Here is a 26781-nt window from a genome sequence, read left to right as displayed (position 1 = left end):
ATGTTTGTTAATCTAGTCCTGTTTACAGTAAACAGGAAATATGGGACATATACTACATTTGTTTTTGTGTTGTCTGTTCTGCAACATTCAATATTCAAACTTATTTGACCCCGGAAAGCAATAGACAGAGAAATCATGTTTTCACATAGAATTTTATTACTGTGATCCACTTTTGCGATAAAATATAGTGCACCAGATATGCATTTTTGTACAAGATTTTTAATAGCACAAATTGGCAAAGCCACAACAATAATCGGAAACACAGTTAATCTCCACAAACATAGTAAGTCATGAGATAGACTAAGAGAAGGAAGGCTGGGGGGAGGTGGGGTGTGGAGGGAGGGAAGGCTGGGGGAGGTGGGGTGTGGAGGGAGGGAAGGCTGGGGGAAGGTGGGGTGTGGAGGGAGGGAAGGCTGGGGGGAGGTGGGGTGTGGAGGGAGGGAAGGCTGGGGGGAGGTGGGGTGTGGAGGGAAGAAAGGAAGGCTGGGGAGGTGGGGTGTGGAGGGAGGGAAGGCTGGGGGAAAGTGGGGTGTGGAGGGAGGGAAGGCTGGGGGGAGGTGGGGTGTGGAGGGAGGGAAGGCTGGGGGGAGGTGGGGTGTGGAGGGAAGAAAGGAAGGCTGGGGAGGTGGGGTGTGGAGGGAGGGAAGGCTGGGGGGAGGAGGGGTGTGGAGGGAGGGAAGGCTGGGGGAGGTGGGGTGTGGAGGGAGGGAAGGCTGGGGGGAGGTGGGGTTTGGAGGGAAGAAAGGAAGGCTGGGGGGAGGTGGGGTGTGGAGGGAGGGAAGGCTGGGGGGAGGCGGGGTTTCAGAGGGAGGGAAGGTTGGGGGGAGGCGGGGTGTGGAGTTGTCAGTTTCACATCCAGTATACAGTGTCTTTTTCATGGGCAGTACTGTACCTTAACCCACTGGCAAAGCAGAAGTGGGAGAGAAGTACATATGAAGAACGACTATCCGAAACAAGACACAGTAGCAAAGCTAGGATATGTTATTAGAGATGCTGTAGCCATGGTAGCGAGCCAAGAAGAGTTGCCAAAGCAACACAATCAGGATGAGTTAGCGATAACATATATCCATTACCATCAGTTCTGCAGACTTAAGACTGAACCTTTCCTATCGATCACAGAGAAATTCACAGAGAGAGAGAGAGAGAGAGAGTCATCTCATTAGCAACCATACCTCAAACAACAAGTGCCATGGTGAGTGTACCGTTGTCTTGACGATTGACAGGCAATGACGCGATACAGCTATTCAACGTGTTGGGTCAGGCGTGACCCTTGTGCATACCTCTTCCTGTCTCTACTGTACAAAACAGAGAGGATAAATCAGAGGAGCCTATCTCTACTGTGCCAAACAGAGAGGATAAATCAGAGGAGCCTATCTCTACTGTGCCAAACAGAGAGGATAAATCAGAGGAGCCTATCTCTACTGTGCCAAACAGAGAGGATAAATCAGAGGAGCCTATCTCTACTGTGCCAAACAGAGAGGATAAATCGGGAAAGGAGCCTATCTCTACTGTGCCAAACAGAGAGGATAAATCGGGAAAGGAGCCTGTCTCTACTGTGCAAAACAGAGAGGATAAATCGGGAAAGGAGCCTAACATCTGCAGCACAACAATTAAAATACACATTTTGAATGAAATCACAACATTTCTTGTCGGAGTGCCTAGTCCGTTTCCGATCTCTTGTCAACTCCTTATAGTTATGCCAAACAGGCTTGACAACACACAAAACAGATATGGGACCTGTTGTTCAACAGTTCTTCTCTGTAAAAAATCTCCCGTGTTTTTTTCCCTTTCTTCTTCTCAGCGCTATACGGTTGTGTGGACTCTGGGTCTGGAAGGAGACCAATAACGAAGCTGTTAGCTGAGTACTGCTGGACTATGAGGTGATTTAAACCGTGGGGATTTACGGTGTGCGAACAGTGATTTACGACCTGTGCGACAGAACATTTAACACCAGATATTTTCACTGCAAATTATATTAGAAAAATAAATTATATTATATTATATAAATTATATAAATAAATGATATTAGCACTACTGAGCTGCATTATTTCTTATTAGAGGGCCTGCTATAAACCTTTATATTTCACACATTTACGCATCACTATAACCAATTCTTGTCACCGTAGAAACGTAGCCATGTCTGACGCCTGGTGTCGTGGTATTCCACGAATACAACAGGGAAAGATTACTTTGTGTTGTGACACTTCTTATTTGGTCTATTCTATTCTTCACTTTCCAAACAACTCAAGTCAAATAATGATATCAGAACACTTTGATTGAAGCTACATTTTTTATACACTGTTTATGAGCATTAGGTTATTCATCTCTCTCTCTCTCTCTCTCTCTCTATCTCTCTCTCTCTCTCTCTCTCTCTCTCTCTCTCTCTGTCTCTCTCTCTCTCTCTCTCTCTCTCTCTCTCTCTCTGTCTCTCTCTCTCTCTCTCTCTCTGTCTCTCTCTCTCTCTGTCTCTCCATCTGTCTCCCTCTCCATCTCTCCCTCTCCATCTCTCCCTCTCTACTGTGGCAGGTAGTGTAGAATGTGTTGGATTAGCAGCTCGGGGTCATAGGTTATGGGGTCGTAGTTCAGGGCTCGTCTCCTGCGGCTGGGTCTCCCACCAGGCTGGGGCTGCAGTTCGTTGTCGATCCTCTTCATTCTCTGAAGCTCCACCATGTGGTCGGGGGTCCTGTGGCCCTCCCTCTCTCCCCCCGGCCCACCAGGCCCCTCTACCACCACCCCTTCCATGTCCCCCAGCCTCTTGACCCTCAGCAGCCCCACAGAGTGCTCCCGGTTTAAGGAAGGGGAAGGAGGGGAGTCGAGGGAGCGACGGGACCTGTGGAGGACTGGGCTGGAGGAAGCTCGGACCCTTCCACCACCTCCAGACACAGACACCAGGTCTCTCCTTGCCCTGCGGCCTGATGAACCCTGGGGCTTGGTGGGACTGATGTTGGAAAGGACCTTAGATACCAGGTATCTAGAGCAGGGAGCATGAAGAACACATGAACAACGTTTTACATTTACAACGCAAACATTATACCCTGCTAGCTACTCTATATTCACTAACTACATATGTCGTTTTCTTTCTTTACGCTCCCCTCTCTCTCTGCCCCATCTCTCTCCTCTCCTCACTCTCTGCCCCCCTCTCTCTGTCCTCTTCCTCTCTCTCTGCCCCCCCTCTCCTCTTCCTCTCTCTCTCTGCCCCCCTCTCCTCTTCTCCTCTCTCTCTGCCCCCCCTCCCCTCTCTCCTCACTCTCTGCCCCATCTCTCTCCTCTCTCTCTCTGCCCCCCCTCCCCTCTCTCCTCACTCTCTGCCCCATCTCTCTCCTCTTTCTCTCTCTGCCCCCCCTCCCCTCTCTCTCTGCCCCTCCTCCCCTCTCTCTCTGTCCCCCCTCTCTCCTCACTCTCTGCCCCATCTCTCTCCTCTCTCTCTGTCCCCCCTCCCCTCTCTCCTCACTCTCTGCCCCATCTCTCTCCTCTCTCTCTCTGCCCTCTCTCCTCACTCTATGCCCCATCGCTCTCCTCTCTCTCTCTCTGCCCCCCTCTCTCTGTCCTCTTCCTCTCTCTCTCTGCCCCCCCTCTCCTCTTTATCTCTCTCTCTGCCCCCCCTCCCCTCTCTCTCTGCCCCCCCTCTCTCCTCACTCTCTGCCCCATCTCTCTCCTCTCTTTCTGCCCCACTCACCTCTCTCCTCACTCTCTGCCCCATCTCTCTCCCCTCTCTCTCTCTCTCTGCCCCCCTCTCTCTGTCCTCTTCCTCTCTCTCTCTCTCTCTGACCCCTCACCCCTCTCTCCTCCTTCTCTGCCCCCATCTCCCTCCTCTCTCTCTCTGCCCCCCACCCCTCACTCCTCACTCTCTGCCCCCATCTCTCTCCTCTCTCTCTCTGCCCCCCTTTCTCTCCTCTCTTCCTCTCTCTCTGCCCCCCCACCCCTCTCTTCTCACTCTCTGCCCCCATCTCTCTCTCCATTCACTCTCCGTTCTCTCTCTCCTTACCTCAGAGCCTCCTCGTCTCGGTCCTGGCTGCCTGTTTCAAGCCTGTTGATGGCGGTTGGTAGTCCTGGTAACCCGGCCTGCTGCTGCAGCCTCTCCTGCCTGTATCTGTTGAGCAGAGCCTGGGTGAGCTGGGGGTCCAGTAGGCCCTGCCATGGAGCTGCAGCCTGGGGCTTTCCCATTCTCATCCCCTGCTCTGTCTCATCGTAGTCTGGGGGATAGGGCACCTGGAAGTCCCCTGGCCCCTGGATCTCCTCACCGCCCTCCTCTCCGGGCCCCTGGACATCGACTTCACTGAGGAGGCGGAGCAACCCGGCCAAGTATGCTGTTTCTTGCTCCCGCCTCTGGTCGTTCTCCACCAATTGCTGCAGAGCCTGTCCTAAGCCCTGCCCCCTCCACTCCTCTGGTTGGTAGAGCAGCTCGTTACCCCCCCGCCGGGTCAGGACGTCAGCCGACTCCCCAGGATAGGACATCATCCCGGCCTCGTACGGCAGCGAATCACGGAGGTCTCTGCGGAGACGCCTGACCCCGCCTCCTGTGGCGTCCAGACCTTGTCCCTCCACGCCACGGGCAGCAGACAATGACTGAGAGAGTAAGAGAGAGTGAGAGTGAGAGAGAGAGAGAGAGAGAGAGTGAGAGAGAGAGAGAGAGAGAGATTAGGATTTGGCTAAAAATACTTCAGTCATAGAGCCAGTCATAGAGCCCATTGCCCTTTATGGTTGTGAGGTCTGGGGTCCGCTCACCAACCAAGACTTCACAAAATGGGACAAACACCAAATTGAAACTCTGCACGCAGAATTCTGCAAAAATATCCTCCGTGTACAACGTAGAACACCAAATAATGCATGCAGAGCAGAATTAGGCCGATACCCACTAATTATCAAAATCCAGAAAAGAGCAGTTAAATTCTACAACTACCTAAAAGGAAGCGATTCACAAACCTTCCATAAAAAAGCCATCACCTACAGAGAGATGAACCTGGAGAAGAGTCCCCTAAGCAAGCTGGTCCTGGGGCTCTGTTCACAAACACACCCTACAGAGCCCCAGGACAACAGCACAATTAGACCCAACCAAATCATGAGAAAACAAAAAGATAATTACTTAACACATTGGAAAGAATTAACAAAAAAACAGAGCAAACTAGAATGCTATTTGGCCCTACACAGAGAGTACACAGCGGCAGAATACCTGACCACTGTGACTGACCCAAAATTAAGGAAAGCTTTGACTATGTACAGACTCAGTGAGCATAGCTTTGCTATTGAGAAAGGCCGCCCGTAGGCAGACATGGCTCTCAAGAGAAGACAGGCTATGTGCTCACTGCCCACAAAATGAGGTGGAAACTGAGCTGCACTTCCTAACCTCCTGCCCAATGTATGACCATAATTAGAGAGACATATTTCCCTCAGATTACACAGATCCACAAAGAATTCCAAAACAATTTTGATAAACTAACGAATTTGCAAAGCGTATGATATGTTACGAATTCCAATTTGTTCTGGCTAACGTTAGCTAGGTGGCTAATGCTAACGCTAATATATATGCTTTTGTCGTTAAACGTAATCATATATGTTGACAATAAGACAGTGACATATAGCATTGCTCAGTAGCTTTTTTATTTAACCTTTATTTAACCAGGAACGACCCTTGAGGTTAGAAACCTTTTGAGAGTTCAACCTACGTGTGGAAGAAGAGCTCTCACTTTAATGACAGGCTTTAAACTAGTTTTTCCCATCGCTCCTCCCTTCCTCTCCTCTTTTCCTATCGAACTCTCCACCCCCCCGTCCCCCCTCCTCTCTTCCTCCCCTCCTCCTCCTTTACCCTCATCTCCTCTCTTCCTCCCCTCCTCCTCCTTTCCTCTCCTCCTCTCCTCTCTTCCTCGCCTCCTCCTGTCTTCCCCTCCTATACTCTTCTCCACTCCTCTTTTCCATCCCTCTTCCTCCTTTACCCTCACCTCCTCTCCTCCTCCTTATCTCCTCTCTTCCTCCCCTCCTTCTTCTTTACCCTCCTTTCCTCTCCTCCTCTCCTCTCTTCCTCCCTTCCCCCCATCTTCCACTCCTCTACTCTCCTCCCCTCCCCAACTCCTTTACCCTCCTCTCATCATCTGCTCATCTCCTCCCGTCCTTATCTCTCTTCCACCCCTCCTTCTTCTTTACCCTTCTGTCCCCTCCTTCTCTCCTCTTATTGCCTGTCCTGTCCCCTCCTCCTCTCCTCCACCCCTCCTTCTCTCCTCTTATTGCCTGTCCTGTCCTGTCCCCTCCTCCTCTCCTCTCCTCTTATTGCCTGTCCTGTCCCCTCCTCCTCTCCTCTCCTCCTTCTCTCCTCTTATTGCCTGTCCTGTCCTGTCCTCCCCTCCTCCTCTCCTCCACCCCTCCTTCTCTCCTCTTATTGCCTGTCCTGTCCCCTCCTCCCCTCCTCCTCTCCTCCTCTCCTCCACCCCTCCTCTTATTGCCTGTCCCCTCCTCCTCTCCTCCTCTCCTTCACCCCTCCTTCTCTCCTCTTATTGCCTGTCCTGTCCCCTCCTCCTCTCCTCCACCCCTCCTTCTCTCCTCTTATTGCCTGTCCTGTCCTCTCCTCCACCCCTCCTTCTCTCCTCTTATTGCCTGTCCTGTCCTGTCCTCCCCTCCTCCTCTCCTCCACCCCTCCTTCTCTCCTCTTATTGCCTGTCCTGTCCTGTCCTCCCCTCCTCCTCTCCTCCACCCCTCCTTCTCTCCTCTTATTGCCTGTCCTGTCCCCTCCTCCTCCTCTCCTCCACCCCTCCTTCTCTCCTCTTATTGCCTGTCCTCCCCTCCTCTCCTCCACCCCTCCTTCTCTCCTCTTATTGCCTGTCCTGTCCCCTCCTCCTCTCCTCCTGTACAATCCTCACTTCTCCCACACACATCCTTTCATTTGTAGAGTGAGTCAGAGGAGTGTGGGGTCAGTGCTGCTCAACAAATAGTGTGCCCTTATTCACATACACACACACACACACACGGGTGAGGCTGGATCGGGGTCTCAGAAGTTCCCACCTCCCCAACCTCTATCTATCTCTCATCCTCTCCTCTCTTCCTTAGGGGAAACTGCCAGCCAGGACTGTTTTCATAACTCAGGATCTGCTGACTACAGCACTAGGGCTCCAGCCAGAACGTTCTCCTGTGATTTATAAAACCTTACCTATCATCCTTGATCTCGCACAGAATGTTCTTCTGTAGACAAATAATCACGCTATTTCTTCTTAAAAGTGTTTAGAATGCTGCTACTTCTGTTGGTTGTAAAGCAGGTGGTATGATCTATGTTAGGGATGTCGGTGGCTACACTAGTATAGATTTTAATTGAATTATTTATGAGTACAGATTTGTTAGGATTGAGGTGAGTCACCCCTATAAAATGTAAAGCGGACTTCTGAGACCTGATGGAAAGTGCTGTATGTGTTAATAACATCCATTACGTTGCCCAGTGATTATGGATTCAACCTATGGTTACCTATGACTCCGAGGAGATTTGATTGGCTAGCTAGGTGGTTAATAATGAATAAAGGCTTGACGTGGCTTGATTGGTTGGCTGGGAGAAGACGTAGTTTGATTGGCTAGCTAGGTGGTTAAAGATCTGACCAGATTGGTTCGGTGTGTTTCATCCAGCCAGGGCCCTTGGGTCTGTATGTACTGAATGAGTCAGAGAGTGTTGCCAGAAATACGACTGTGATGGCGTTAGTGTTATGACTCACAGAGTTAGTGTTATGACTCACAGAGTTTGTGTTATGACTCACAGAGTTAGTGTTATGACTCACAGAGTTAGTGTTATGACTCACAGAGTTAGTGTTATGACTCACAGAGTTTGTGTTATGACTCACAGAGTTAGTGTTATGACTCACAGAGTTAGTGTTATGACTCACAGAGTTAGTGTTATGACTCACAGAGTTTGTGTTATGACTCACAGAGATAGTGTTATGACTCACAGTGCTGCTGCTGCATTGTGAGGTCTGTGAGTGTTGATGGTGCTGAAGTTTTTTGTGTGTTTTTTAAGGCGAAGGGATGAATCTGGTTGAGAGAATTCCAAGAGTGTGCAAAGCCGTCATCAAGGCAAAGGGTGGCTACTTTTAAGAAGCTCAAATATAAAATATATTTTGATTTGTTTAACACTTTTTTTTGGTTACTGTATGATTCCATGTTATTTCATAGTGTTGATGTCTTCACTATTATACTACAATGTAGAAAATAGTAAAAATAAAGAAAAACCCTTGAATGAGTAGGTGTGTCCAAACTGTTGACTGGTGCTGTATAATCTGGTGGGCTTCTCCATGCATCGTCGAGACCAGATGGTTTAAGGGAGGAGGTGTTTTAAGGGAGGAGGTGTTTTAAGGGAGGAGGTGTTTTAGTTTTTTTAACAGAAGCTGGTGCACGATCTCTAATGTTAAGGAAGTGTCACACTGAGTTAGGATACCTCATGATACACTGCAGACCATACCTCATGATACACTGCAGACCATACCTCATGATACACTGCAGACCATACTGCAGACCATACCTCATGATACACTGCAGACCATACCTCATGATACACTGCAGACCATACCTCATGATACACTGCAGACCATACTGCAGACCATACCTCATGATACACTGCAGACCATACCTCATGATACGCTGCAGACCATACCTCATGATACGCTGCAGACCATACTGCAGACCATACTGCAGACCATACCTCATGATACACTGCAGACCATACTGCAGACCATACTGCAGACCATACCTCATGATACGCTGCAGACCATACTGCAGACCATACCTCATGATGCGCTGCAGACAATACTACAGACCATACCTCATGATACGCTGCAGACCATACTGCAGACCATACCTCATGATACGCTGCAGACCATACCTCATGATGCGCTGCAGACCATACTGCAGACCATACCTCATGATACGCTGCAGACCATACCTCATGATACGCTGCAGACCATACTGCAGACCATACCTCATGATACGCTGCAGACCATACTGCAGACCATACCTCATGATACGCTGCAGACCATACCTCATGATACACTGCAGACCATACCTCATGATACGCTGCAGACCATACCTCATGATACGCTGCAGACCATACCTCATGATACACTGCAGACCATACCTCATGATACGCTGCAGACCACACCTCATGATGCGCTGCAGACCATACCTCATGATACGCTGCAGACCATACTGCAGACCATACCTCATGATACACTGCAGACCATACCTCATGATACACTGCAGACCATACCTCATGATACGCTGCAGACCATACCTCATGATACACTGCAGACCATACCTCATGATACACTGCAGACCATACCTCATGATACGCTGCAGACCATACCTCATGATACGCTGCAGACCATACTGCAGACCATACTGCAGACCATACTGCAGACCATACCTCATGATACGCTGCAGACCATACCTCATGATGCGCTGCAGACCATACCTCATGATACACTGCAGACCATACTGCAGACCATACCTCATGATGCGCTGCAGACCATACCTCATGATACACTGCAGACCATACTGCAGACCATACCTCATGATGCGCTGCAGACCATACCTCATGATACGCTGCAGACCACACCTCATGATACGCTGCAGACCATACTGCAGACCATACCTCATGATACACTGCAGACCATACCTCATGATACACTGCAGACCATACTGCAGACCATACCTTATGATACGCTGCAGACCATACCTTATGATACGCTGCAGACCATACCTTATGATACGCTGCAGACCATACTGCAGACCATACCTCATGATACGCTGCAGACCATACCTTATGATACGCTGCAGACCATACTGCAGACCATACCTCATGATACGCTGCAGACCATACCTCATGATACACTGCAGACCATACCTCATGATACGCTGCAGACCATACCTCATGATACGCTGCAGACCATACCTCATGATACGCTGCAGACCATACCTCATGATACACTGCAGACCATACCTCATGATACGCTGCAGACCATACCTCATGATGCGCTGCAGACCACACCTCACGATGCGCTGCAGACCATACTGCAGACCATACCTCATGATACGCTGCAGACCATACCTCATGATACGCTGCAGACCACACCTCACGATGCGCTGCAGACCATACTGCAGACCATACCTCATGATAAGCTGCAGACCATACCTCATGATGCGCTGCAGACCATACCTCATGATACGCTGCAGACCATACCTCATGATACGCTGCAGACCATACCTCATGATACGCTGCAGACCATACCTCATGATGCGCTGCAGACCATACTGCAGACCATACCTCATGATACGCTGCAGACCATACCTCATGATACGCTGCAGACCATACCTCATGATAAGCTGCAGACCATACTGCAGACCATACCTCATGATACGCTGCAGACCATACTGCAGACCACACCTCATGATGCGCTGCAGACCATACCTCATGATGCGCTGCAGACCATACTGCAGACCATACCTCATGATGCGCTGCAGACCATACCTCATGATACACTGCAGACCAACACTGTAGTGACTTCTCTCTATCCATTATAATCCTAACACTGTAGTGACTTCTCTCTAAAACCATTATAATCCTAACACTGTACTGACTTCTCTCTAAAACCATTATAATCCTAACACTGTACTGACTTCTCTCTAATCCATTATAATCCTAACACTGTAGTGACTTCTCTCTAAAACCATTATAATCCTAACACTGTACTGACTTCTCTCTAAAACCATTATAATCCTAACACTGTAGTGACTTCTCTCTAAAACCATTATAATCCTAACACTGTACTGACTTCTCTCTAAAACCATTATAATCCTAACACTGTACTGACTTCTCTCTAATCCATTATAATCCTAACACTGTAGTGACTTCTCTCTAAAACCATTATAATCCTAACACTGTACTGACTTCTCTCTAAAACCATTATAATCCTAACACTGTAGTGACTTCTCTCTAAAACCATTATAATCCTAACACTGTACTGACTTCTCTCTAAAACCATTATAATCCTAACACTGTAGTGACTTCTCTCTAAAACCATTATAATCCTAACACTGTACTGACTTCTCTCTAAAACCATTATAATCCTAACACTGTACTGACTTCTCTCTAATCCATTATAATCCTAACACTGTAGTGACTTCTCTCTAAAACCATTATAATCCTAACGCTGTACTGACTTCTCTCTAATCCATTATAATCCTAACACTGTAGTGACTTCTCTAAAACCATTATAATCCTAACACTGTACTGATTTCTCTCTAAAACCATTATAATCCTAACACTCTAGTGACTTCTCTCTATCCATTATAATCCTAACACTGTAGTGACTTCTCTATCCGTTATAATCCTAACACTGTAGTGACTTCTCTCTATCCATTATAATCCTAACACTGTACTGACTTCTCTAAAACCATTATAATCCTAACACTGTAGTGACTTCTCTCTATCCATTATAATCCTAACACTGTACTGACTTCTCTAAAACTATTAGTATTAGTATTAGTATTATTATGATTATTATTATGACTTCTACATCATGCTGACTCACGCTACAAAAACATTCTGCACTACGGGCTGTTCTGGTTACATCTTATACAGCAGTACTTCCCTTCCAATAGCATCTCCTTCATATTACACCCTCCTTCAAAATGTCCCCAGCTACTAGCCAATCAATCTCTTGGGTGACTCAAATTCATGAAAAATGTCCCCCACTTGTCTTTTCGCCACATAATATATTATTTTAAAGACATCTACACAAATTTAAAGACATCTACACATCTTTAAAGACATCTACACATCTACACATCTTTAAAGACATCTACACATCTTTAAAGACATCTACACATCTTTAAAGACATCTACACATCTTTAAAGACATCTACACATCTACACATCTTTAAAGACATCTACACATCTTTAAAGACATCTACACATCTTTAAAGACATCTACACATCTTTAAAGACATCTACACATCTTTAAAGACATCTACACATCTTTAAAGACATCTACACATCTTTAAAGACATCTACACATCTTTAAAGACATCTACACATCTTTGAATGGAACACGTTAGTCTAAGATGAACAGTTTCACTGCCAAATGTGTAGAAACTGTCATTAATAAAGGCAGACTAGAGAGAGAGAGGGACAGAGAGCCAGAGAAAGAGAGAGGGACAGAGAGCCAGAGAAACGCTATACAGCAAAGGCTCTGGAAAACAACAGAAACCTGAAAACACCGTCCAACCTGGAACTGAGTGAGTCATGTTCAGTCTGAAGCTATATTTTATTTCCAACAGCCAAGAAGAAAAATACATTACATTATGACTGAATGCTAAATGAAGGCTGCTAAAGCTTGATACAACTTCAATTAGCACTGACGTGTCAAGTAAGAATGTCGAAGCCCTTTAGCCCAACAATGGCAGGAGAGTCGCACAGTCTACTCCAACCAAATGGAGAGGCCTTAGAAGCTCCCTCCCGCTGTTCAGAGGTAATTAAAATACAGTACCTTGTGTATGTAATGAATGATAACACACGAAATGATCACAAAATAAAGCTCATTATGCAAAATCAAGAGACACTTTTTGCTGACTATTATAAAAATGGGAACATCAGCAACCTCATCTTCCACACAAACCATCCCCTGGCATGGCACAGTGCTATATTAGCACACTACCCCTCTGTTAAGAGATGGGGTGTCACCGAGCGGTGGCAACTCAGGATACTAGACAACGAGGACTCTGAGTCAGCTAATATAAACCTCTATAAGTCTGGAACAGTATTGGTACAGGGTAACCCCAAACAGTTTCAGCTGGACTTTCACCTTATTAAATAATTAGCCCAGCAGGAGAAGCTCTCCCTTGATAAAGATACCCCCACCCGAGCAGGTCAGACCAAACCTCTTAATTATATAACCCCACAAACAAGCAACCCCAAGCGGAAAGTCAACCTCCCAGCACAGATTACTACTCCCTCATTGAAATGAAGGATACATTCACCCAGCTGGTGGTAAGGCAGGTGGAGCTGGAACAGCAGGTGATTACATTCTAGTCAGCACAGACCTAGACAACAGTCCAGCACAACAACACCCCCTTAACCAGACCCGGAGAGCTGGAGGTGGAGAGAGACATATCTGCACTCTGGACTGTGGTGAGACAACATCTACAAGAGAAAGAGCTGGAGCAGGAGAAGAACCGAGCACTAGAGGAGAGGATCAGACTGCTGGAGGAGAGGGTGATGGGGATGGCGTGTGACAGAGAACAACCCATTAGAGAGGTGGCCACCCCCCGCAGAGAAGCATGCAGAACAGCCCACCCCAGACCCTGAACACATCGATATCACAGCGGGACAGACATATTAAGAACCCCAAGCCCAGGGGATCTCACCCCCTCTGAGCACCCCCCCTGTCAGCCACCCTGATAGACAAGAACAACCCCCCCCCACACCCACTGAGGACATACACAAGACACAGACACTCCTTATGGACTCAAACGGGAAATATCCACAAGAAAGACCCTTTTCCCCAAACACAGTGTGTCTAAACTCTGGTGTCCATACACCCATAGCGCCCTAGACCTTCTGTCTGAGGACCAACTAGGGTCACCCAGTCACATAATAATACACACAGACACGAACGACCTGAAAACACAGCAGGAAAGGGTGGCCACAGCACTGAAGGGAGTGATTGAAAAAGCTTCTTCTACTTTCCCCAACAAGTGGTTATCTCCACCCTGCTACCACAAAAGCAACCCAACGTACATGTGGTTATTTCCACCCTGCTACCACAAAAGCAACCCAACGCACATGTGGTTATCTCCACCCTGCTACCACAAAAGACTTCCACCCTGCTACCTACCATACTGCGGGTAAACGCAAGTATTTCCCATGACTGTGCCTCAGAACCAAATGTTTTCCTGGCCCACCACTCCACCCCGGACAGCCTTTATGACCAGGTCCACCTCTACAAGGCAGCAGTGCCCACCTTCGCTCGGACCCTAAAGGACATCGCTCTCAAACGCAGCCCCAACACTTCACACAGGAGCAACAGATCAATAGCCACCCCGCCCAGACCAGCGAGACACTCTCCCAGACCTGCTGGACGCCCCCCTCCCCAGACCCACGCCGAAAGGACCTACATCCAGACCACAACACCACCAGCCACATCCGCACCCCAACCAATCAACACCCCCCCCAAGTCAACCATGCCCACACGCCATTTAGGCCCCCTCAGATCAGACCTATGCCCCTCCTGCCCACCCCATGCACCCCACCCCCGCAAAGAGGGCCCCAACATGGAAGTCACACATATGCCCAGGTAGTGAGAGGCTTCGAGGGGACTCCTATGGTAGGTACACCTATAGCTCATCTCTTGGCAGTAGTACTGTAGACTATTTTATCACTGACCTCAACCCAGAGTCTCTCAGATCGGTCACAGTCAGCCCACTGACACCCCTATCAGACCCCAGCAAAATCACACTCTACTTGAACAGAGCAATACTCAATCATGAGGCATCAAAGCCAAAGGAACTGAGTAATATTAAGAAATGCTATAGATGGAAGGAATGCAGTTTGGAAACCTACCAAAAAACTATTAGGCAGCAACAAATTCAATCCCTATTAGACAACTTCCTGGACAAAACGTTCCACAGTCATAGTGAAGGTGTAAACTTGGCAGTAGAAACCTAAACAGTATATTTGACCTCTCAGCTTCCCTATCAAATCTAAAAATGTCAAACAGAAAATCGAAGAAAATGAACAACCATCACAAATGGTTTGACGAAGAAGAATGCAAAAACATAAGAAAGAAGTTGAGAAACCTGTCCAACCAAAAACATAGAGACCCAGAAAACCTGAGTCTTCGCCTTCACTATGATGAATCACTAAAACAATACAGAAATACACTACGGAAAAAGAAGGAACAGCACGTTAGAAATCAGCTGAATGTAATTGAAGAATCCATAGACTCGAACCACTTCTGGGAAAATTGGAAAACACTAAACAAACAACAACACGAAGAATTATCTATCCAAAATGGAGATGTATGGGTAAACCACTTCTCCAATCTTTGTGGCTCTATAACAAAGAACAAACAGCAAAAACATATACATATACAAGTCTGCAAAAATATCCTCCATGTACAATTTAAAACACCAAATAATGCATGCAGAGCAGAATTAGGCCGATACCCACTAATTATCCAAATCCACAAAAGAGCCGTTAACTTCAACAACCACCTAAAAGGAAGCGATTCCCAAACCTTCCATAACAAAGCCATCACCTACAGAGAGATGAACCTGGAGAAGAGTCCCCTAAGCAAGCTGGTCCTGGGGCTCTGTTCACAAACACACCCTACAGAGCCCCAGGACAGCAGCACAATTAGACCCAACCAAATCATGAGAAAACAAAAAGATAATTACTTGACACATTGGAAAGAATTAACAAAAAAACAGAGCAAACTAGAATGCTATTTGGCCCTAAACAGGGAGTACACAGTGCCAGAATACCTGACCACTGTGACTGACCCAAACTTAAGGAAAGCTTTGACTCAGTGATCATAGCCTTGCTATTGAGAAAGGCCATCGTAGGCAGGCCTGGCTCTCAAGAGAAGACAAGGCTATGTGCACACTGCCCACAAAATGAGGTGGAAACTGAGCTGCACTTCCTTGCCTCCTGCCAAATGTATGACCATATTAGAGAGACATATTTCCCTCAGATTACACAGATCCACAAAGAATTCCAAAAGAAACCCAATTTTGATAAACTTCCAAATCTACTGGGTGAAATTCCACAGTGTGCCATCACAGCAGCAAGATTTGGGACCTGTTGCCACAAGACAAGGGCAACCAGTGAGAACAAACGCCATTGTTCATTTTTTTTGTTTATTTCACTTTGTATATTATCTACTTCACTTGCTTTGGCAATGTTAACATATGTTTCCCATGCCAATAAATTGAATTGAATTGTGAGAGAGAGGGACAGAAAGCCAGAGAGAGAGACAGAGAGAGAGAGAGAGAGAGAGACAGAGAGCCAGAGAGAGAGATGGAGAGAGAGCCAGAGAGAGAAAGGGAGAGAGAGAGAGCCAGAGAGAGAGAGAGAGGGATGGAGGGCCAAAGAGAGAGAGAGGGATGGAGAGCCAGACAGAGAGAGAGAGAGCCAGAGAGAGGGATGGAGAGACAGAGAGCCAGAGAGAGAGAGGGATGGAGAGACAGAAAGAGAGAGAGAGAGAGAGAGAGAGAGAGAGAGAGAGAGAGAGAGAGAGAGAGAGAGCGACAGAGAGAGAGAGAGTGCCAGAGGGAGAGCGACAGAGCCAGAGAGAGAGAGACAGAGAGCCAGAGATAATGTGTGAGTGTGTGTGTGTGTGTGTGTGTGTGTTTGTGTGTGTGTGTTGTATTTTACAGTGATGGACAAAGCCTGCGCCCTCAGAAGCCTGTTGCCATAGCAGCTAGCTCCTCTTCCCAGCAGCAGTAGGTTCTGCTAATTAGATTGTGTGCCGCACCATCTATTGATTCTATTGAACCACGTATTACCAAGCTGAGGTAGCGTAGCTAACGTTACCTAGCTAACTATCTAGCTAGAGAACTACATTTGTTTATGGAAACCAAGCACCTTTCATAATACACTGCCTTAATCATCAGCATCCGGGGAGCAGTTGTTTGGGGTTTAACTGCATTGCTGAAGAGAAGAACAGCAGATTTTTCCACCTTGCGGGCTCAGGGATTCAAACTGGTGACCTTTCGGCTACTGGCTCAACGCTCTTAACCGCTAGGCTACCTGCCGCATGATGATGTAGTTGATGGGAGATGGTCTTCTAGAATCTACATGATGATGTAGTTGGTGGGAGATGGTGTTCTAGAATCTACACGATGATGTAGTTGGTGGGAGATGGTGTTCTAGAATCTACACGATGATGTAGTTGGTGGGAGATGGTGTTCTAGAATCTACACGATGATGTATTTAAGTGTGCAAGACCCTAAATAAGGCAATGTAATGTCAATAACCTGAAAAGCCAGGATCCTAACTAGCAGTCGTAACTGAATGATGCATGTTTATGCGATGCAAGCCAAATAGGTCACATTTTGTGCCAACTCGGATTCATGCCACTTGGAAAACTTGAATAGTTGTCTGGTTTGTGCGCCTCTCATCCCCCACCACCAGTGTTTTACCCCCATAAAGACAGGGCCACGTCCAGTAAAACCTGGACGTGTTTCTCTCATTGAGAATGGTGCACGTCCCTCACTGGAGGCAGAAACTAAAAGGCATCTGCATTTCCTGTGCATCATTTCCAAGAGGCTTCGGTGTTAACAGGAGCAATGACGCACTCTCATCCCTGCGTTAGGCAGGTGGACATCTTGTGTGATGAACATCTTGTGTGATGAACATCTTGCGTGATGAACATCTTGCGTGATGAACATCTTGTGTGATGAACATCTTGCGTGATGAACATCTTGTGTGATGAACATCTTGTGTGATGAACATCTTGCGTGATGAACATCTTGTGTGACATCTTGTGTGATGAACATCTTGTGTGATGAACATCTTGTGTGACATCTTGTGTGATGAACATCTTGTGTGATGAACATCTTGTGTGATGAACATCTTGTGTGACATCTTGTGTGATGAACATCTTGTGTGATGAACATCTTGTGTGACATCTTGTGTGATGAACATCTTGTGTGATGAACATCTTGTGTGATGAACATCTTGTGTGACATCTTGTGTGATGAACATCTTGTGTGATGAACATCTTGTGTGATGAACATCTTGTGTGACATCTTGTGTGATGAACATCTTGTGTGATGAACATCTTGTGTGACATCTTGTGTGATGAACATCTTGTGTGATGAACATCTTGTGTGATGAACATCTTGTGTGATGAACATCTTGTGTGACATCTTGTGTGATGAACATCTTGTGTGATGAACATCTTGTGTGATGAACATCTTGTGTGACATCTTGTGTGATGAACATCTTGTGTGATGAACATCTTGTGTGACATCTTGTGTGATGAACATCTTGTGTGATGAACATCTTGTGTGATGAACATCTTGTGTGACATCTTGTGTGATGAACATCTTGTGTGACGAACATCTTGTGTGACATCTTGTGTGATGAACATCTTGTGTGACATCTTGTGTGATGAACATCTTGTGTGATGAACATCTTGTGTGACATCTTGTGTGATGAACATCTTGTGTGATGAACATCTTGTGTGATGAACATCTTGTGTGATGAACATCTTGTGTGATGAACATCTTGCGTGATGAACATCTTGTGTGATGGACATCTTGTGTGGTGAACATCTTGTGTGATGAACATCTTGTGTGATGAACATCTTGTGTGATGAACATCTTGCGTGATGAACATCTTGCGTGACATCTTGTGTGATGAACATCTTGTGTGACATCTTGTGTGATGAACATCTTGTGTGATGAACATCTTGTGTGACATCTTGTGTGGTGAACATCTTGTGTGATGAACATCTTGTGTGATGAACATCTTGTGTGATGAACATCTTGTGTGATGAACATCTTGTGTGACATCTTGTGTGATGAACATCTTGTGTGATGAACATTTTGTGTGACATCTTGTGTGATGAACATCTTGTGTGACATCTTGTGTGATGAACATCTTGTGTGATGAACATCTTGTGTGACATCTTGTGTGATGAACATCTTGTGTGATGAACATCTTGTGTGATGAACATCTTGCGTGATGAACATCTTGCGTCATGAACATCTTGTGTGATGAACATCTTTTGTGGTGAACATCTTGTGTGGTGAACATCTTGTGTGGTGAACATCTTGTGTGATGAACATCTTGCGTCATGAACATCTTGCGTCATGAACATCTTGTGTGGTGAACATCTTGTGTGATGAACATCTTGTGTGATGAACATCTTGTGTGGTGAACATCTTGTGTGGTGAACATCTTGTGTGGTGAACATCTTGTGTGGTGAACATCTTGTGTGATGAACATCTTGCGTCATGAACATCTTGTGTGGTGAACATCTTGTGTGGTGAACATCTTGTGTGATGAACATCTTGTGTGGTGAACATCTTGTGTGGTGAACATCTTGTGTGATGAACATCTTGCGTCATGAACATCTTGTGTGATGAACATCTTGCGTCATGAACATCTTGTGTGGTGAACATCTTTTGTGATGAACATCTTGCGTCATGAACATCTTGTGTGATGAACATCTTGCGTCATGAACATCTTGTGTGGTGAACATCTTGTGTGATGAACATCTTGCGTGATGAACATCTTGCGTGATGAACATCTTGTGTGATGAACATCTTGCGTGATGAACATCTTGCGTGATGAACATCTTGTGTGATGAACATCTTGCGTGATGAACATCTTGTGTGATGAACATCTTGCGTCATGAACATCTTGTGTGATGGACATCTTGTGTGATGAACATCTTGTGTGATGAACATCTTGTGTGATGAACATCTTGCGTGATGAACATCTTGTGTGACATCTTGCGTCATGAACATCTTGCGTGATGAACATCTTGTGTGATGAACATCTTGTGTGATGAACATCTTGTGTGATGAACATCTTGCGTGATGAACATCTTGTGTGATGAACATCTTGCGTGATGAACATCTTGCGTGATGGACATCTTGTGTGATGAACATCTTGTGTGATGAACATCTTGCGTGATGAACATATTGTGTGATGAACATCTTGTGTGATGAACATCTTGTGTAATGAACATCTTGTGTGATGAACATCTTGTGTGACATCTTGTGTGATGAACATCTTGTGTGATGAACATCTTGTGTGATGAACATCTTGTGTGATGAACATCTTGTGTGATGAACATCTTGTGTGATGAACATCTTGCGTGATGAACATCTTGTGTGATGAACATCTTGTGTGATGGACATCTTGTGTGATGAACATCTTGTGTGATGAACATCTTGCGTGATGAACATCTTGCGTCATGAACATCTTGTGTGATGGACATCTTGTGTGATGAACATCTTGTGTGATGAACATCTTGTGTGATGAACATCTTGTGTGATGAACATCTTGCGTGATGAACATCTTGTGTGATGAACATCTTGTGTGATGAACATCTTGCGTCATGAACATCTTGTGTGATGAACATCTTGTGTGATGAACATCTTGTGTGATGAACATCTTGTGTGATGAACATCTTGCGTGATGAACATCTTGTGTGATGAACATCTTGCGTGATGAACATCTTGCGTGATGGACATCTTGTGTGATGAACATCTTGTGTGATGAACATCTTGCGTGATGAACATATTGTGTGATGAACATCTTGTGTGATGAACATCTTGTGTAATGAACATCTTGTGTGATGAACATCTTGTGTGACATCTTGTGTGATGAACATCTTGTGTGATGAACATCTTGTGTGATGAACATCTTGTGTGATGAACATCTTGTGTGATGAACATCTTGTGTGATGAACATCTTGCGTGATGAACATCTTGTGTGATGAACATCTTGTGTGATGAACATCTTGCGTGATGAACATCTTGCGTGATGAACATCTTGCGTGATGAACATCTTGTGTGATGAACATCTTGTGTGATGAACATCTTGTGTGATGAACATCTTGCGTGATGAACATCTTGTGTGATGAACATCTTGCATGATGAACATCTTGCGTGATGAACATCTTGTGTGATGAACATCTTGTGTGATGAACATCTTGTGTGATGAACATATTGTGTGATGAACATCTTGCGTGATGAACATCTTGCGTGATGAACATCTTTTGTGATGAACATCTTGCGTGATGAACATCTTGCGTGATGAACATCTTGTGTGATGAACATCTTGTGTGATGAACATCTTGTGTGATGAACATCTTGCGTGATGAACATCTTGCGTGATGAACATCTTGCGTGATGAACATCTTGCGTGATGAACATCTTGTGTGATGAACATCTTGTGTGATGAACATCTTGCGTGATGAACATCTTGCGTGATGAACATCTTGTGTGATGAACATCTTGCGTGATGAACATCTTGCGTGATGAACATCTTGCGTGATGAACATCTTGCGTGATGAACATCTTGGGTGATGAACATCTTGTGTGATGAACATCTTGCGTGATGAACATCTTGCGTGATGAACATCTTGGGTGATGAACATCTTGTGTGATGAACATCTTGTGTGATGAACATCTTGTGTGATGAACATCTTGCGTGATGAACATCTTGTGTGATGAACATCTTGCGTGATGAACATCTTGTGTGATGAACATCTTGTGTGATGAACATCTTGTGTGATGAACATCTTGCGTGATGAACATCTTGTGTGACGTAGTCAACCAGGCACAGATAGATGGTTTAAAGTGGTTCTGGCTCCATTTTCATAACAAAGAAATAACATTTTGCGTTGACAACACGTTCACCTAGAAATTATAGAATTGCCAGTAATAATCACAATTTTAAGCATTTCATTAACTAAATATAATTACATTTAGGCTGCAATGTTATTGGTCAAGCGGGTCTGTAATGGTAGCCTAGATAAGGAGAAGAGAGGACCCAATCAAAAATCTGAGGGAACGGATAAACAAACTGGGGGAACGGAGAAACAAACTGAGGGAACGGATAAACAAACTGGGGGAACGGAGAAACAAACTGGGGGAACGGATAAACAAACTGAGGGAACGGATAAACACACTGAGGGAACGGATAAACAAACTGGGGGAACGGATAAACAAACTGGGGGAACGGATAAACAAACTGGGGGAACGGATAAACAAACTGGGGGAACGGATAAACAAACTGGGGGAACGGATAAACAAACTGGGGGAACGGATAAACAAACTGAGGGAACGGATAAACAAACTGGGGGAACGGATAAACAAACTGGGGGAACGGATAAACACACTGAGGGAACGGATAAACAAACTGAGAGAACGGATAAACACACTGGGGGAACGGATAAACAAACTGGGGGAACGGATAAACACACTGGGGGAACGGATAAACCTGACTGTTTTTTCTTCTTCGCCATCACCCCTAAGGGGCTAATTAGCAAAAAAAATAAAGTAGGTTAGCAAAAAAAAATACTAAAAAAATGCAACAACAAAACACTTAAAAGTTAAAAACATGTAGCAATGTCTGCAATATTTACAGAGCTCTGTGTCAAGGATTCCTCACGGCACCATGGCAACTACAGAATAATCAGTTAGCTTATTGATGACTCATCATCCCTGACACGCAACAAACGGAGAAAAACATGCCTCCAAGGATCAACAGCGCATTCAAACAACATAACCCAGCCACAGGAGGCTGGTGAAGGGAGGACTGCTCATCATAACGTCCGGAACGGAGCGAATGGAATGGTATCAAACACATGAAAACCATGTTTTTTTTTATGTATTTGATACCATTCCACTAATTTCGCTCCAGCCATTACCACGAGCCCGTCCTCCTCAATTCAGGTGCCACCAGCCTCCTGTGAACCCAACAATACATAAATATATGTGTCAAGGGTGGTAACGCTGATTCCAACAGAATCTAATAGAATTATGTGATGTGATTATGAGCTGTTGGTGATGCTAGCGTGTCTCGGACTGTCTCTGTGAGTCCATCTCTCTTTTCTTACCTTAGCGTCCAGCCGCAGCGGTGGGAGGAGGACCACGGAGAGAGACAGCAGGAAGAGCACAGAGCTAAAGCTGCAGCTGTTAGTCAGAGGGCCCGACATCCTTCAGGAGAGATGAGGCTGCCCCAACGAGGAGAAAACCAACACTGACTGTCACCCTGTGAGCAAGGAGAGATGAACACAGGAGGGAGGGAGGACACGAGAAAGAGAGGGCGGGGGGAGGAGCTTAGCATACAGAGAGAAGGGGAGGGACATGAGAAAGAGAGGGCGGCGGGAGGAGAGAAAAGGAGAGAGGGATAATGAGAGCACAGAGATGGTGAAGAATACGTGAGGAATATAATAAATGAGTGTCTGAAGAAACACAGATGCTGGATGCCCTATTTGTGTAGGATGGAAACACCATGACAATGCTGTTCCACAGCAGGCAGTGAAATCCATTACGTAGAATCATCGTCTAGACAACCACGAGTCAATCTAATATGTGTACAAGGAGACATACAGCAGATAGGGGAGTGCATGACATCGATAAACGATGAGGAAATGTATGGTTTCGGCGTGCGTGAAAGCTATATTACGGTTTTGACGCCAGGCCTTTGTGAAACTAACAACCACATGTTAAACCACAAACGAGACAGGCACTTCTCTCATGGTTCTGTAAAGGTTCTATAATGGTTCTGTAAAGGTTCTGTGATGTTCTGTAAAGGTTATGTTATGGTTCTGTAAAGGTTCTGTGATGTTCTGTAAAGGTTCTGTGATGTTCTGTAAAGGTTATGTTATGGTTCTGTAAAGGTTCTGTGATGTTCTGTAAAGGTTCTGTGATGTTCTGTAAAGGTTATGTTATGGTTCTGTAAAGGTTCTGTGATATTCTGTAAAGGTTATGTGATGTTCTGTAAAGGTTCTGTGATGTTCTGTAAAAGGTTCTGTGATGTTCTGTAAAGGTTCTGTTATGGTTCTGTAAAGGTTCTGTGATGTTCTGTAAAGGTTCTGTTATGGTTCTGTAAAGGTTATATAATGGTTCTGTAAAGGTTCTATGATGGTTCTGTAAAGGTTCTGTTATGGTTCTGTAAAGGTTCTGTGATGTTCTGTAAAGGTTCTGTGATGTTCTGTAAAGGTTCTGTAAAGGTTATGTGATGTTCTGTAAAGGTTCTGTGATGGTTCTGTAAAGGTTCTGTGATGGTTGATGATTCTGTGAAGATGATGATAAAACTCAACTGAGCCACTACTGCCACCATGTGTCACTATAATATCCAACTGCATACTGCATACTGCATACAAACAGCAAATAACCACAACGTGATTATTAATATTTTATAATTAAGGGCCAATTACATACATTACACCAAATATGCTATAGCTAAAAATAGAGAAAGAGATGGAGAGAAAGAGAGACTGTCATATATATATATATATATACAGTGGGGCAAAAAAGTATTTAGTCAGCCACCAATTGTGCAAGTTCTCCCACTTGAAAAGATGAGGGAGGCCTGTAATTTTCATCATAGGTACACTTCAACTATGACAGACAAAATGAGAAAAAAAATCCAGAAAATCACATTGTAGGATTTTTAATGAATTTATTTGCAAATTATGGTGGAACACAAGTATTTGGTCACCTACAAACAAGCAAGATTTCTGGCTCTCACAGACCTGTAACTTCTTTAAGAGGCTCCTCTGTCCTCCACTCGTTACCTGTATTAATGGCACCTGTTTGAACTTGTTATCAGTATAAAAGACACCTGTCCACAACCTCAAACAGTCACACTCCAAACTCCACTACTAGTTTTTTCCCCTCATCAATCTTCACACAATACCACATAATACGCCATAATGACATCACAATACACCATAATGACATCACAATACGCCATTATGACATCACAATACACCATAATGACATCACAATACTCCATAATGAAACAGTTTAGTTAGATTTTAGAAATGTTTGCAAATGTATAAAAAAAAAAGAAATATTACATTTACATTAGTATTCAGACCCTTTACTCAGTACTTTGTTGAAGCACCTTTGGCAGCGATTACAGCCTTGAGTCTTCTTGGGTATGATGCTACAAGTTTGGCACACCTGTATTTGGGGAGTTTCTCTCAAGCTCTGTCAGGTTGGATGGGGAGCGTCACTTCATAGCTATTTTCAGGTCTCCAGAGATTTTCGATCGGGTTCAAGTCCGTGCTCTGACTGGGCCACTCAAGGACATTCAGAGACTTGTCCTGAAGCCATTCATGTGTTGTCTTGGCTGTGTGCTTAGGGTTGTTGTCCTGTTGGAAGGTGAACCTTCTCCCCAGTCTGAGGTCCTGAGCGTTTTTCATCAAGGATCTCTCTGTACTTTGCTCTGTTCATCTTTCCCTCGATCCTGACTAGTCTCCCAGTCCCTGCCGCTGAAAAACATCCCCACAGCATGATGCTGCAGCACCACCATGATGCTGCCACCACCACAGCATGATGCTGCCACCACCACAGCATGATGCTGCCACCAGCGCCAGGTTTCCTTCAAACATTACGCTTGGCATTCATCAGACAAGATAATCTTGTTTCTCATAGTCTGAGTCCTTTAGGTGCCTTTTGGCAAACTCCAAGCTGGCTGTCATGTGCCTTTTACTGAGGAGTGGCTTCTGTCTGGCCACTCTAGCATAAAGGCCTGATTGGTGGAGTGCTGCAGAGAGATTTGGGTTGGCAGGGTAGCCTAGTGGTTAGAGCATTGGACAAGCAGCCGAAAGGTTGCAAGTTCAAATCCCCGAGCTGACACCAATCTACCAATCTGTCATTCTGCTCCTGAACAAGGCAGTTAACCCACATTCCTAAGCCATCATTGAAAATAAGAATTTGTTGTTAAATATATATATGTTTTTTTGAAGAGTGTCCTTCTGGAAGATTCTCCCATCTCCACAGAGAAACTCTGAACGCTTGGCCGGGCTGCCAGCTCGAGGAAGCGTCTTGGTTGTTTCAAACTTCTTCAATTTAAGAATGATGGAGGCCACTGTGTTCTTGGGGACCTTCAATGTAGCAGAAATGTGCCTCGACACAATCCTGTCTCTGAGCTCTATTCCTTCAACCTCATGACTTGGTTTTTGCTCTGACATGCACTGTCAACTGTGGGACCTTATATAGACAGGTGTGTACCTTTCCAAATCATGTCCAATCAATTGAATTTACCACAGGTGGACTCCAATTAAGTTGTAGAAACATCTCAAGGATGATAAATGGAAACAGGATGCACCTGAACTCAATTTTGAGTCTCATAGCAAAGGGTCTGAATACAAATATGAACATTTGTAGAAACCTGTTTTCGCTTGTGTGTAGATTGATGAAGAAATGTCTTAATTTGATCACTTTTAGAATAAGGTTGTGACGTAACAAAAGGTCAAAAGGTCAAAGGCTTTGAATACTTTCCGGATTCACTGTTATTATCACTGTAAGGTAGTAGTTTCCAGATGTACCGGTTTGTGTCAGGGAATAGGAAACGAGTCTAGAACTAGAAATATTGGGTATTCTGAGAACATTGTAACCGTGTTCGACATTTAGGGAATGTTTTCCTAACTCTTAACACAAAAAAAACACGCAAAATAAGTTCTCAATATGTTTTTAAAAAAAAACAGAACAGTACCAGTCAAAAGTTTGGACACATCTACTCATTCAAGGACAGGTTTCTCAGGGACATATAGAGCGGCAGGTAGCCTCGCGGTTAGAGGTCGCTAGTTCAAATCACTGAGCCGACAAGGTGAAAAGAAATCTGTCGATGTGCCCCTGAGCAAGGCACTTAGCCCTAATTGTTCCAAGGTTTCTGTTGATAGAGAGGACTGCAGTGTGAAGGTAAGAGGACAGGACGGAGAGAGGAGGAGAGAGGAGAGGACTGGCCAGATGAGAGTGGAGAGGATGGTAAAGGGGAGAAGAGGAAAGAGGAGGGGAGAGGACTGGAGAGAGAGGACTGGAGAGAGGAATGGATAGGAGGGGACTGGGGAGAGGAGGGGAGAGAACTGGATAAAGGAGGGGACTGGAGAGAGGAGGGGAGAGGAGAGGACTGGAGTGAGGAGGGGAAAGGAGAAGACGGGAGAGAGGACAGAGAGAGGAGAGGACTGGAGAGAAATGAGGAGAGAGGAGAGGACGGGAGAGGACTGGAGAGAGATGATGATGATGACTGCTAGCTAAGATTTTGAAAGTCTGATGTTG

The 26781-nt window shown here is 45.3% G+C and overlaps 1 protein-coding gene across 1 annotated transcript; it reads right to left on the bottom strand.

Annotated features, from left to right (window-relative positions):
- Nucleotides 1-2086: 2086 nt before the first annotated feature.
- LOC110510930 lies at nt 2087-22771 on the bottom strand. Its single transcript, XM_021592081.2, has 3 exons — nt 22605-22771; nt 3986-4566; nt 2087-2971 (listed from the first exon to the last, which is right to left on the bottom strand). Exons 1-3 carry the CDS (start codon nt 22701-22703, stop codon nt 2515-2517), a joined length of 1137 nt encoding a protein of 378 aa, XP_021447756.1. The 5' UTR covers nt 22704-22771; the 3' UTR covers nt 2087-2514.
- Nucleotides 22772-26781: the final 4010 nt, after the last annotated feature.

The sequence above is a fragment of the Oncorhynchus mykiss genome, chromosome 16 (genome assembly GCF_013265735.2).
Source record: "Oncorhynchus mykiss isolate Arlee chromosome 16, USDA_OmykA_1.1, whole genome shotgun sequence".
NCBI classification, from domain to species: Eukaryota; Metazoa; Chordata; class Actinopteri; order Salmoniformes; family Salmonidae; genus Oncorhynchus; species Oncorhynchus mykiss.
This window is presented reverse-complemented; position numbering and strand designations above follow the sequence as displayed.

What these genes read in the sequence shown, in the direction of transcription:
- LOC110510930 (XM_021592081.2), bottom strand. Translation starts at nt 22,703, where the DNA reads ATGTCGGGCCCTCTGACTAACAGCTGCAGCTTTAGCTCTGTGCTCTTC. An exon ending in CGCTGCGGCTGGACGCTAAG is followed by an intron (nt 4,567 to 22,604) that starts GTAAGAAAAGAG and finishes TTACTCTCTCAG; the next exon opens with TCATTGTCTGCTGCCCGTGG. An exon ending in CGAGACGAGGAGGCTCTGAG is followed by an intron (nt 2,972 to 3,985) that starts GTAAGGAGAGAG and finishes TCCCTGCTCTAG; the next exon opens with ATACCTGGTATCTAAGGTCC.